Source organism: Sprattus sprattus, assembly GCF_963457725.1.
Source record: "Sprattus sprattus genome assembly, chromosome: 18".
Classification (NCBI taxonomy): domain Eukaryota; kingdom Metazoa; phylum Chordata; class Actinopteri; order Clupeiformes; family Clupeidae; genus Sprattus; species Sprattus sprattus.
This window is the reverse complement of record NC_137916.1, coordinates 21,606,070-21,619,499: the sequence shown is the minus strand read 5'-3', so window position 1 is coordinate 21,619,499 and position 13,430 is coordinate 21,606,070. Positions and strand designations below refer to the sequence as shown.

At 42.5% G+C, this 13,430-nt stretch overlaps 2 protein-coding genes across 2 annotated transcripts; one reads left to right on the top strand and one right to left on the bottom strand.

The window, feature by feature from the left end:
- Positions 1 to 719: 719 nt before the first annotated feature.
- Positions 720 to 3,058, top strand: cldni (claudin i; the record flags this gene model as incomplete). The annotated part of the gene is made up of 3 exons (XM_080855935.1): positions 720 to 815; positions 2,188 to 2,320; positions 2,558 to 3,058. The coding sequence occupies exons 2-3, from the start codon at positions 2,189 to 2,191 to the stop codon at positions 3,056 to 3,058; spliced, it is 633 nt and encodes a 210-aa protein (XP_080712061.1). The 5' UTR covers positions 720 to 815; position 2,188.
- A 1,231-nt stretch (positions 3,059 to 4,289) lies between these two features.
- coro1a (coronin, actin binding protein, 1A) lies at positions 4,290 to 12,897 on the bottom strand. Its single transcript, XM_080856509.1, has 11 exons — positions 12,795 to 12,897; positions 11,209 to 11,412; positions 8,463 to 8,585; positions 7,366 to 7,495; positions 6,650 to 6,831; positions 6,209 to 6,328; positions 5,872 to 5,976; positions 5,131 to 5,276; positions 4,923 to 4,980; positions 4,514 to 4,726; positions 4,290 to 4,397 (listed from the first exon to the last, which is right to left on the bottom strand). The coding sequence occupies exons 2-11, from the start codon at positions 11,404 to 11,406 to the stop codon at positions 4,305 to 4,307; spliced, it is 1,368 nt and encodes a 455-aa protein (XP_080712635.1). The 5' UTR covers positions 11,407 to 11,412; positions 12,795 to 12,897; the 3' UTR covers positions 4,290 to 4,304.
- Between the last annotated feature and the right edge of the window lie 533 nt (positions 12,898 to 13,430).

Here is a 13,430-nt window from a genome sequence, read left to right as displayed (position 1 = left end):
GTGAGCAACATAGCAAATCACGTGATACAAACAACATGTGAAGTCAACATCACATGAATCACAATTCCCTGATGCAAATCTTAACAACACAGCAACCATCGTGGTTCTGTCATGGCATGCAGTCATTCACACACATCTCTATATCCATGACTTTTGCGTCAACATGCCCCTCCCCACATTTGTCGAAACTGTACTGAAAAAAAATAATGTGTGTGTGTGTGTGTGTTGGAACAGAATGTGGATGCCAGGATAAGTAGGCGTTGAGCACCTGAGACAATGACTAATAGTATCTCATATGAGCCATAAAGGTGGAACGATAGGAAAACTGTGGGAGGCAAATAAAGATTTAGGAAATAGCACTGTGTGGAAAGGTAACACTGAGGGGTCTTTTTGAATGGAAGTAGCTAATCTCATAGAGCAACATGCTATTCTAAACCAAGTCACAATGGATGAAAAAAATTTGATGTACTCTGGAATAGGTCACTTGTTTCTCTATGTTCAGCCTCATAGTCCTTAAAAAAAAGCTAAAGCGTGCAACCTGGGAAAACCAAATGTGGGACACTACCCACAAAGAAGATGAAAAAGAGGAATGGGACAAGTTCAGTCTTGCCCCTAACCACGTATTTCTTTCCATGCTTCATCTCTTTGAGACCACACCCAGGGACTAAATTCCGTATAAGACCTTGCCTCATACTCAACATCTTCAGAACAGACTAAATCCTAAATAGTTCAGACAAACAACGACTCCGGAATCAAGTTAAACTCAAAGAAAAAGCGTCTCACTTCAGAACAAGAAAAGAGTACCAATTTTAGAGGTAATTAATCGTGTTAAGTTTCTTTCTTTAACATTTCGGTAAGCATTGGGACCGTAACGTTATTGTTCTGGTAATTATTTGTGACATATATGCAATTTGTTAATGCTGCTGTAACAATGTCCATAAATCAAAAGTAATACCAACTGTAATATGTGATTAGACATCTACATAAGGAATGACAATAACAATAATTTTTGCTGAGGAGACAAAGCATTTTTTTTTTATATTGTTGATACTTGAGTAATGAAAAACCGTAATTACTTTGACTTTTTAATCATTACTTACTATTTTAGCTTATTGAGAAAAATAAATAAGGGTGTTTCTCTTTGATTTGAAGTCTCAACTGAACGGTTATTTGTCTGTTTTTTTTTCATGCCATATAATGAATTTGTTTGCCTCGCAGAAAATAGAGATGTTTTTCAGTGAAATAGTGATTTCATGAAGGAAAACTATCACACAGTCTCAAGTTTACTGAATAAATATGAATGTAAGGTTGAAACTCTCAGCAAATCTCAGCCAGTTTTTCAAAGCCTGGCATAAAAACGAATAATTGCTTTCAAAATCACAGATGGACCAGAATGGTAGAGCGTTAGTCATACAGAAAACTGTCAAGCGACTTGCCATTGTCTAAAAACAGCAACAATTGCTGTTAGTCATTTGGTCTGTGCCCACTCACCTCCTGCCTCCAAATCTCTATGGCCTTATGCGAGGCTTTCTCCAGTGCACTTACCTTTTCATGAAAGCAAATGAGGACTTCTGAATGCACATTTGTGTTTAGAGGGTCAGTGCTCCCACCTGGCTGTTGAATGAATGCATCATGCAGAAGTTACTTGAGTTTGTTTTGCTATGAAGAGCAACTTCTATTCTCAGAGCGGGATATTGGAGTATGAGTTTTTGAAGTTAAGGTGACTGTGAAAGATACAGAGTTCTCTTGAGTAAATTGGATTAAATTGGATTACAAGGGAAGATTTAACAGAGCCAAGATCACATAAATGTATTCTGTATAAAATAGGGTTAGCTGTGCTGATCCTGAAAAGTAGACTCCTGGGAGTGGCAGTCTATCAGTATGCAATAACAGGAGATGTGGGAGCCATTTTGGGCCTGTCCAGACACGAGTGAGACTTTAAGTTGATGTTTGGTGGGACTTTATTTGCAAGAGCTGCTCTTGGCTATAGAGTCATGCACAGGCCTGTCACAGGCAAACTCTGTGCCATGTAGTATCCTCCTTAAGAGACATTCATGAATGCGCCATGACATATGTGCCTTTCTTGGAAAGGCTCTTCTGAAGAATGTGCACACCTCTGTAGATTGTGACACATCTGTTCAAAATATCATGTAAGCCTCATCATAAACCTCTTGTTCTCTCTCTCAGCATGGGATCCGTTGGTGTGCAGATTGTGTGTGTGGGCTTGGGTATCCTGGGCCTAATTGCTGGGATCGTTACCTGCATTGTTCCAAAATGGAAGGTGTCAGCCTTTGTGGGGAATAACATTGTGACTGCTCAGGTAGAGTACCTCAGAAATTATTATTGTCTTCCTGTAACGAATTAAACATTCTTGAGTTTGTCGTTTTTGACATATAAAAGTGAAACATGGAACATTACATATTCCAATCCAGACAAAATGAAGCTGCAGTTACGGTGCCTGTGTTGGTCAATCTGTTCTACAGGAAAGTGTACACTTCAATTGGCATCATGTAATTTAGGTGCTTTAATCCCCCCACCCCCTCCCCTCCCCCAACAGTCTCAGAATGAGGGCATCTGGATGTCATGCGTGTCGCAGAGCACGGGCCAGCAGCAGTGCAAGCAGTACGACTCCATGCTCATCCTGAGCTCTGACCTGCAAGCGGCCCGTGCCATGACTATCATCTGTGGCCTGGTCCTCATCCTCGCCCTGCTCATCCTCTTCGCCGGCGCCGACTTCACCACCTGTGTGCAGAATGAGGACGCCAAGCCCAAGATGTGCCTGGTGGCTGGAATCATGATGCTGGTGAGCGGTTTTCTCCTGCTTGTGCCCGTCAGCTGGTCGGCCCACACCACCGTGACCAACTTCAACAACCCGCTGGTTGACAGTTCCCAGAAGAGGGAGCTGGGAGCCAGCATCTTCATTGGGTGGGCCGGAGGCATACTACTGCTTCTGGCCGGGGGCCTCCTCTGCTGCTTCAGCCGCGCCTCTGGAGGCTCTGGGTCCGGAAGCACCGCCAAGTACTACAGCAATGGCGCCTCAGCACCCAATTACGTCTAGAGTCATCGGCCTATGGGTGTCAAATATAGGGGGAGCGAGGTTGTTTAGTGTTTGTAGTCGTGTTAATGTGCCTGCGTTTGCTATTAAGAGTGTTACTCGTCAGGGGGAAAACAGATTGGCTAATAAGAAAGGACAGAAGAGGGCATATTTTCTGAGTGCAAATTTTTCTGAGTGCCAGGGGATGTATATTTTCAAAGCTATGAGTTGCTAAAGCAGAATTATCTCAAGAGACCTACATTATATTCAAGTTCTAAGTCAAGATTGGGAGTACATGTTGGGAGGGTTGCTTTTCAAAACTGATGTATAAGGCTGTTTTTAGTATCTGTCTTCTCGGGTCATCAAAGGACAGTGTTGAAAGCTGACTCCTTCTGTGGACAACATGTCCTGAAACATAATGTTGATAGGAACTGTATCAATGCACGATTCTCTGTAGTGTGGTGGGTCCGACTATTCTGGATTTTAACTTGATCAGCTAGATGTAATTGGACAGAATGGTACATACAGGCAAGCTGATGCCCAGTGTTATATTAGCTGATCTTCCTCAGGTATTTTTTTTAATCTCAATAGTCCATAACATTTTCAGTTTAATGCTATGCCCAATCGACTTGCAATTTAGAATTACCAGCTACCAAAGTCCATTTAATTTGGCAGCTGTTCCTTCAGGAATCTGATCTGATGATGTGTGTATATTCATTTTCAAAAGTGTTATGTCTAGTAAGTCAGTAGATATCAGTAAAAAAAACCTTGATAGCATAATAAGTATTAGCAGTAGTGAGCGGTAGAAACTGTTCTGACCATGAAACTAATGCATGTAAAATTCAAACATTTTAAGACAATGACAATTTTAATAAAAAATGTTTCTGAATACACAAAAATTCAACAATTTTATGACAATGACAATTTTAATAAAAAAAAATTCTGAATAAACAAGCATCTCCTGTGAGTCTGTTTATGTCATATAGATTGGAAAGAGTGAATGAACAAATCTGACAAAAAGTCCAAAATAGTCACAAAATTTATTTTGATGTAAAGCATATATTAGAAAAAACAAAAGACCTGATTGCACATGGAGCACTTCCATCTCTCCCTACATCTCACTCTGCATTCAAGCCTCAATATTCTATTTAAAAATCTGTAATCAAATCACTTCACATGATAATTATCTTCCTCTGTTCCCCGTCCTTTTACCTTCCTTGCCCCTGCCCCATTTGCTCCAATTATACACCCCTATTCTATTTCCTTCACTTTAGTTTTTGGTCTCTAATTCGCTCACTCGTTTGGTGAGTTCTTCAATCGTGGCTTTCAGCTCTTTCACCTCGGCCTGCAGGGCCTGAACTCCCTGTCAGAAAGAAGAGAAGTAAAAAAAAAAGGGAGGAAACCATCAATGCCACACAGTGCTTAATTACACCTAATCATTTCTGATGATCATCAAAGAATATCCAGTATTGTCCTTACCGAGTTGTCGCCCTGGGAATGGGGGGAGGTGGAAGCTGTGGTGGCCAACAGGCTCTTGATCACTTTGAACTCTTTGGGCTTGCTGGCCACATACCCATCCTTCAAGGAGATCAAGATTGGTTGGCCATCTTTGCCATTAAACCAATCATCGGCTTCCACAGAGGGCTCTGGACCAATGGTGTCGGGAAACAGATCATCTTGGAACAAGTCAGACTGCAGGGGGTGAAAAATTGTAAGTTTGTTGTACGGATATGGCAAAGAAAGATTATATGAGAAAAACAAGATGGAGAGGGAAGCACTTGAAGACAGAGCCAAGTGACAAACTGAACAACAGCAGCATTAATGCAAAAGGCTGTAATTTTATACCTGCCCAGACTGGCCTGTGAATGTGTACATGAGGCAAACTTACCTTACGGGGGACAGTCATAACGACGGGCTCACATTTCCTCTCATGAAGTTTATAGAATCTGAGAAAGGAGTGACAGGATAGAGAGAGTGTATAGAGAGTGCACACAAATATATGTAATATATATATATATATATTACAAAAACATAAAATAAAATAAAATTAAATAAATTGTTGTGAGCTTTAAAATAAAACCTGGCAAAATCTTCACCTGGCAATCTCGCATTTGTTGACTTCGAGACCTCGTTTGGGCATGTAGCCCATGCCCTTCTGACTCTCTTTGCTGGTGTACATAGACAGGTAGTGGACGTAGGGAGCCTCATCGGTCACCTCAAAGTAGCGGATGCTACTGTCCCCCTGCCAACCCAGGCCCCAAACAAACACAGGAAATCCAATTACCAACAATAACACCAGAATAATAAGAAAGTGAGATGTGATCTATTCAAGTTCGAAATACGTTGCTGGGATCCAAACCTAATCTAGTGAGCTTCACAGACAAGCCAACAACTCAGAGAGGAGGAGGGGCAGTGTGTGCTGCGGTAAAGCTGATATGCAGCTGTAATCTGTAGCGTAGATATGATCATAAACATGCTTGAACACATTTCTTTCTCTCATGTGATGCATGGGATAAACCAATGGCCTGCTTTCACTTGGAAAGGGCCGTGCGTGTGTGTTTGTGTGTGAGTGTGTGTGTGTGTGTGTGAGTGTGTGTGTGTGTGTGTGTGTGTGTGTGTGTGTGTGTGTGTGTGTGTGTGTGTGTGTTTGTGTGTGTGTGTGTGTGTGTGTGTATGTGTGTGTGTGTGTGTGTGTGTGTGTGTGTGTGTGTGTGTGTGTGTGTGTGTACAAATGTGTGAATCTCTGTATGTGAGTGTGTGTTTCATGTAGTGTGAGTGTGTATTATGTGTGTGTGTATAGTGTAGTGTAGTACGTGTGTATCAGGTTGACCCCTGACCTTTCCACACAGATACACAATGCCAGTGTCTGGATCAAAGAAAGGCAGCAGCACTCCACTGCTCGTGTCGATCTCCTGAAGGGTGAGGGCTTCCGAGAAATTACTCTAATAAAACACATACCAAAACATGTGAGCAAGCACACACACACACACACACACACACACACACACACACACACACACACACACACACACACACACACACACACACAAATACACATGCAAATGCACACACCCAAGCGCACACACCAAACATACACAGTGGCCACATCTCTCCATGTTACTCCATGATATGAAGACTCAAGTAGGGTTTTGTATGGCTTTGAGAGGTACTTACTGGGTCCCAGAGAGCCACTTGTCTTTCGCTCATTTTGCTGAAGCCAGTGGTTAGAATCTTCCCGTCGTCCACAAACACAGCCTTAACTGGCCTTGAGCCCTCATGCGGCTTATCCTTCTCCTGAGAGAGCAAAGGACATGCTTTTAAATTACTGTCAAGCCTGGCAGTATACTAACATGTAGTACAATATTGGCCGAAATAACATATTGCTGCTGTCTTTAAGCTATATATTCATCTTCAAAAGATTGTCTTTATTGCATTACTTAGACCAAACAACACTGTTCTAATGTTTGGGCTCAAACAACAAGCACATAAAACTGCATATTGGGAGCACAGAGGAATAGAATAATTAAATAAATGAGTCAAATCAAGGATGAAGAATGAAGGAACAAGATAATGCCGGAAGAGAGGGAGGAAGCAGACAAGTTAAGGGATCCATACAGTGATGACGGTGCCCTTGCGCGGGTCAAGCAAGCGCAGCGTCTTGTCCTTGCAGGAGGTGAGGATCTGTGTGCCATCCCTGTTCCAGCAGACGCTGTAGATGAGGTCAGTGTGCTGCGTGTCCATCCTCACCACTGCCTCCCCGCGGGCCACGTTCCACAGGATCACCACGTTATCACAGCCTAGGTGGGGTGAAGAAGAGATGGGGTCAGAGATGGTCAGCAAGGGGAAGGGATAGAGAGAAGACAAAATGGAGACAATTTCAAAAAACAGAGAACAAGATGTTGAATTACAGCAAGCAAGAAATTGGGAGTTGGAAATATGGTAATGTCGCCTTCTGTCTGCCGTGAGTGCTCACTAGATGGTGCCACAGTCCCAACATTTAAGTCTCAATCAATATCTAGTGGGTATTGTGTGTCTATATGGACACCGTAGAATGTGAAGATGTGTGTATGTGCGATTCAATGTGTGTCTGCATGCATGCAATGGTCTGTGTGTGTATGCAGGTGTGTGCATGCATCCATGTGTGTGTGTGTGTGTGTGTGGTGTGTGTGTGTGTGTGTGTGTGTGTGTGTGTGTGTGTGTGTGTGTGTGTGTGTGTGTGTGTGTGTGTGTGTGTGTTTGTGTGTGTGTGTGTGAGTTTGTGTGTGTGTGTGTGTGTGTGTGTGTTTGTGTGTGTGTGTGTGTGTGTGTGTGTGTGTGTGTGTGTATGTTACCTGCACTCATCAGCACATTGTGGGCTGTGGGGTGCCAGCTGAGGATGCCAACACGCTTGGAATGGCCCTCCAGTTTGACCAGAGGTGAGGTCAGGGGCGAGACCAGGCCACCATCAGGGATCTCCCAGATCTACAAGGCACAAACTCTGCAGTCACAACACATGCCTGGCCGCTGCAGCTGATGGTAACTTTTTAGTACCAAATGTTTGGTGGACATTCAGTAGGAGAATGATCAGTCAAGAAACAGGCTTTATTCTTGCAGTGTGGTGCATCAAGGGAGGTAGACAGAGGTTTCACTCAAAAGATTCCCCTATGTCTCATCTGGTCAGCCATTGAATCAGTTCAGTTTAAATATCCTACATAGCATAAGGGGTGTCACCCCAATTCGGTGGACCATTTCACAACATTTGTTCACAAGGGAAATTGATGATACAATGACACTTTGATCAAACCGAGAGAGAGGGTGGGGGGGGGGGGGGGGGGTGGGGGGGGGGGGGGGTGAGAAAACACACACTCACACCTCAGGGCATTTCATATAACAGGAAGTTCAACCGGAAACTCTTGCATTTTTACCTTAGTCCAATTAAAAGCAACAAATTAAAATGAATATAAGATTCATTGGATTATTGATTATTGTCAATCATTATTAACTCTGACCTTAGTTCTGATTTTGCAAGTTCTTCAAAGCTAACATGCATGACTTGCAAGAGATCCGATATGCCAAAGACAACCCCCAGATCATCATGAGAGTGCACATGAAGTGGACGAAAAGCTTCAGTTGCAGCAACAGAGGTTTTAACAGCAACAAAAATTAAATATGAGACAATACTTAAGAGTGTGAGCATGTAATAGCCAGCTGTGTCTTTGAAAATCGGCTGGCAGAACAGTGATGTATAAGTATGGAATACAATTTTATGAAGTTCTGAGTAAAACATGGCGATATAACCATGGTCCCAGTACACTTTGGCTGCTGCATGAATGATCACTTCATTGAACTGGCTTGAATGAGAAGAGGGAGAACTAGAAGAAGAGTAACTTCCCCCATGTTGACCTATGCCTGGGGAAAAGGTAAAGAGTAGAAAGTTATAACCTCTCACCATAACACTGCAGTCTTCTGAGCCACTGGCAATAATGTTGTCATTGTGTGGACACCACTCAATATCCAGGACAGGTCCAGTATGGCCACATACAGTGGGATAGGACATGTCAATGCGGCCAGACTGGAGAAGAAGAGAGAACACAAAGACAGGCCAAAAGAGGAGGGACAAAGGAGAGAGAGAGAGAGAGAGAGAGAGAGAGAGAGAGAGAGAGAGAGAGAAAGAAAGAAGAGAGAGAAACATCGGTTATTTAATCACAACAGAACATTAGATCCTTCACTATATGTCTTGCACAGTGCTTGAACAAAAAAAAGAAACAGATACAAACACATATATGCTCTTGAATTGAGCCACGTGTTGCCATGCTATGCTCATAACAGAATATTTGTTTTCTGGGTAAGATTATATTTTTTCTCACATACAAAAGAACACTAAATATTTCACATTTGGTCAGTTGAAAGATGGATAGGGAGAAAGGGGAGGGATGGATTCTGCAAAGATAGATAGCAGGGTTAGATGAGAGGAACTGAGTCAGCTGATATCAATTTTGTAGCTATGTCTCCAATTACCCTTAATGGCCACTAACTCTGTTAGTGTAGAGAAAACTGTACGGCAAGGGGGCAGGGTTGCCACTAAAAACTCCAGCAGAATGGAAAAAGTCCACGTGCCCCTCTAGCTAGTTCAATCTGCCCTGTTTGGCCGGTGATTTCTACACACTCACTAACAGGGAATATGAAAAGACAAGACCAGTAAGAATGGCAGCCTTACAATGGTCTCTGAAACCTCTACAATCAATTCAATTTTAGATTTCATGTTTACAAATGGTTCAATCTGATGGCTTTGGAACATTTGAGAAAGCATGCTGATTCCTCTCAGCTGCCTGGGCAAACAGTAATTTTTCTTATGAGTTTACATGTACAGGCAAACATACATCAGCTGCCTACTGCATCTTAGCTTTATTATCACAACACAAACAACTATTAACAATTTAGCAACACAATCAGCTCTTTCATTTGAGTCACATAACACTGTTCAGTGAGAAAATGTCTGCCACTGACTGTTGTGCTTCCAAGCCTCATAGAGTTAATGTAGCTTCTTCTGTGGCAAACAGGTGCATTTTGACACTTGCAGGCATTTTTTTTAAAGCAGCAGTAAGGGGTTTGGTCAAAAACTAGCAATATAACTACAGAAAAGACCTGCAAAAAGCCTTACAAATGCCAGCAACATCACAGCACTATCAAAAGGCTTTTTTGACGATATAGTTGGTGATGTGCTGTGAAAGCTTATTCTTAAGGCTTTGCAGGGTTGTGTGACCAGAACACAGAACTACATAGTGCATAGCTTAGGCGGTTAGTTGTAACGGCAGGTGCGTTCATCTGTCCTTTATATGGCCATGTACCATGACAATTAATTTGAAGATGATACCAGTACTAGTTGCTTGTAGAAACATGCTTCAAAATGCGACAAATTGTTGCATATAGTCTCTTTAAGAAGGTCACCATCAATTAGTAAATCTAAAGTTATTTCTATTGCATTCAAAAAACAGGTTGAGAATTTCCCTACATAACCGGTGCAAATCCTTACACAACACATTAAACATATTCAGTGATTTGTCCTCCTTAAATGCTACAACTACTGCACAACATTTGAAATGCTGATAAGGTTGTGGTCTTTCAGATTGCAGTTTGTAACTTCACAACATGGAACCCTTATTCTTTTTGTCAGTTTTTTTTCTCTGTGTGAGTCTCTTTCGATCAGTCCCTTGCCACATCCTGTGCAGACGAACTGACAGAGAAGGGCACCAAATATGGCAAAGAACACGATGTGACAAGAGAGTAGAGCAAGAGGTAGAGTGACGTTGCTATAGCGAAACAACGAACGGGGAACTTCCTTATTCGCCAGCACTTCTAATGATAACTTTTGAAATTTGAATATTCACAAATAGCAAACCACATCAGCGTTTGATAGAAACTCTGAAAAGATACTATAATTGACATAATCAGTTCTTATATCATTAATCACCTATAGGAAGGCATCCATTAAATCAATCATGACTTCCCATTGTGCCGGCTCATAAGAACAAAGCAGGCAGACAAGGAAGAGCTTAAAGTTATGAAGCAAGACATTTTGTCTTGCAACAGACAATACCTTTGCAAATTTAAATAATTCAGCAATCAACTAAGACCAGTGGGCCAAATATCTAATCATGATGAAAGCATATCACCCTCAACAAGACTTCAAACACAGTGGAATGCATGTTTTTTCATCCCCTGAAATTCAACTGCAGTTGCCATTGCTGTGTCTTTAACTTGGAGAAGCTTGACTCTAACTCTATTGCTTGGTATTTGAACCAACTGCCTGTGTGAACCAACTGTAATGCACAATGCACAAAGTTGCATTGGGGAGAGCTATCCAATGGCTATCTATTTAATCAACTGCCTCCAGCCCACAAGGCATTGTTTGTTCAACAAGAAAGGTTAGATTTAGCCTCTTTCATAAAGATGAATGCAACCATCTCCTCCATCAAGATGTGCTCTCAGTTTGAACTCTTAAACCTCTCTCTCTCACAACCACACACACACACACACACATGCGCGCACACACACACACACACACACACACACACACACACACACACACACACACACACACACACACACACACACACACACACACACACACACACACACAGACACACACACACACACACACACACACACACACACACACACACAGTGAAACTGACCTTGGACAGTGGAAGCACAATGAATGCTCCTCCGCCACTGGCGTCCACTATCATGGCCACAAACTTAGGGTTGACAGTGCAGAAGTTGCTGTCCCAGGTCATCTGGGAGATCCTGATGTCGTCATAGCACTGGTCTGCCTTCACCCCCTGGCCGAAGACGTGGCGGAATTTACTGGACCTGACCACCTTTCGGGACATGATGACCTGTAGAGTGTGTGTGTGAGAGAGAGAGAGAGGTAGAGAGATAGTGTGTGAGAGAGAGGTAGAGAGAGAGAGAGAGTGTGTGAGAGAGATAGGTAGAGAGAGAGAGAGAGACTGGTTAGCATTTGAGGTGGGAGACTGCATGTTAGAGTACATTTGTGAGATGGTTTTTCCAGTGAAACTGCCACTGGTTATCATGTAAAGAGTCAGAGAAGTGGTGGAGTTGTGCAAGGGAATGAACCAGGCCCAGCTATCAGAGGAAACCAACAGGCAGTGCATATACTGCTGTACAGGTGGAAAACAGAAGTATCAGTGGGTGTGTCTGTGTGTGTGTCTATTGTATATAAAGTATTATGATCATGCACAGACTGGAGAGCTGCATCAAACCAAAAGGTTTTGACGCTGTTAGTCCCCTGAAGACTTAGAGCTCATAGACATAAGGAGCAGAGACAGATCACAAATTGGGGAAGGAAAGACTATACTCAACAAAAGAGTGTAAGTTCCTCTTGTCTGGGGCCTCTTTTACGCCCCTGGATGAACTTTAGTTTTTTCAATGCACAGTACACAAAATTGGTGCACAAACACATTTCAACAAAAAAGGTGCAGATAGGTGCATAAATACAACATAACAAAAATATGTATGAAAATAAAATGATGATAATAATAAATAAAATACGTTCCATATTAGAACGGTCAAGTTATGCATGATGCATTCATAATAATACTTCAAGAAGCTGAAAGGCTAAGGGTTAACAGTTCTGTGGAGACGTTGACCTGGTGAGGCACTCGAGTGACAGTTAGACCACATCCTTGAGCGAGCTCTACTACCTTTCTGCTCTCAGCCTTGTCTTAACAGTCTTTCTCACACTAAGGCTTATATCCGCTGCTTGCCGCCACGTTCAAGTTCATTTTTGCAATCTATTAAACAATTCTGAAGTAGGCCCATAATTCGAGTAGCATTCACAACGTAATTAATCAAACGCATATTGCCAGAATGCTTGGTATAACCATGGCAAAAGCCTATGCTTTTGTTTGAATGATGTTGAAGTGACACAAGATTTGTCATTAAGGTTGGGCTTCTTCATGTAGAGGCGCCCCTTCTTACAGTTCAGACATCGAGTGGTAAAAATAATCTTTCAGAGGAACTGTCGCAATTTCGTCCAATCCGAACAGTTTGGCGCCAAGGGAAATGACTAATTCTATCATATAATTAGGAAAGTCCTGAGGATGTTCCCAAACGTAAGAGCAAGAAAGAGAGAGAGAGAGAGAGAGAGAGAGAGAGAGAGAGAGGCAGAGAAAGAACGAAGCAGCAGCTTGGCAATAAATGTATCATCAAGGATGTATTAAAAGTGAAGGCAGTTTGGAATTGCAGAAGACGGCTGTACCTGGTATTTGCTGTGGGGGAGGGGATGGCGCAACAGTAGGTCGAGGTGGATCTGAGGGCCTGGGCTGTGTTCCGCTGAGGGAGGAAAACTAAAGTGAGCGAAAGCGAACAGTGGCGGAAAGATTTTAAAAAGTGATGGGGGAAGTGAGAGGTTGAAATGAAGATGGAAATGGGAGGTGTCTTTTCCTCTGTGGCTTTCAGCACGACCAGAAACGAGCGACAAGTGACAGGAAGACACTGTTGACGTGTTCTAAATGTCGACGTATTCGCGACGCGTGACAAGTTGCAGTTGCAAAATGTATTGCGTAAATGGAGAACTAGCAATTGTCTTAATTTCAATGCAACCCATGCAATCTATGTTGATGTTTATCGAACTTCTGTTTTACTGAGTTGTAAGCCCCTGTGTTTTGCTGCTCTCATGGGACACATTTATAGACTAACATAACCCTTTACAGGAGGTTGCAGGTATGTGGACTTACTGCCCCACCACTAGAGCTAACTCACGATTGGATCCAGAGCAAAATCACTAAGGGTGCATCAGAAATGAGTGAGGAGGCACTCAGTTGAACACCGTTCAACGTGCGTTTTAATTGATGGTGCACAGTTCTGGTTAAGAGATGCAGTGCACCCTAATGCA

Coding starts and splice junctions, on each gene's coding strand:
- coro1a (XM_080856509.1), bottom strand. CDS start 11,406: ATGTCCCGAAAGGTGGTCAGGTCCAGTAAATTCCGCCACGTCTTCGGC. Junction 7,496..8,462: donor CAGAAGACTGCAGTGTTATG/GTGAGAGGTTAT, acceptor TGTGCCTTGTAG/ATCTGGGAGATCCCTGATGG. Junction 4,727..4,922: donor TTATGACTGTCCCCCGTAAG/GTAAGTTTGCCT, acceptor CACCCCCTGCAG/TCTGACTTGTTCCAAGATGA.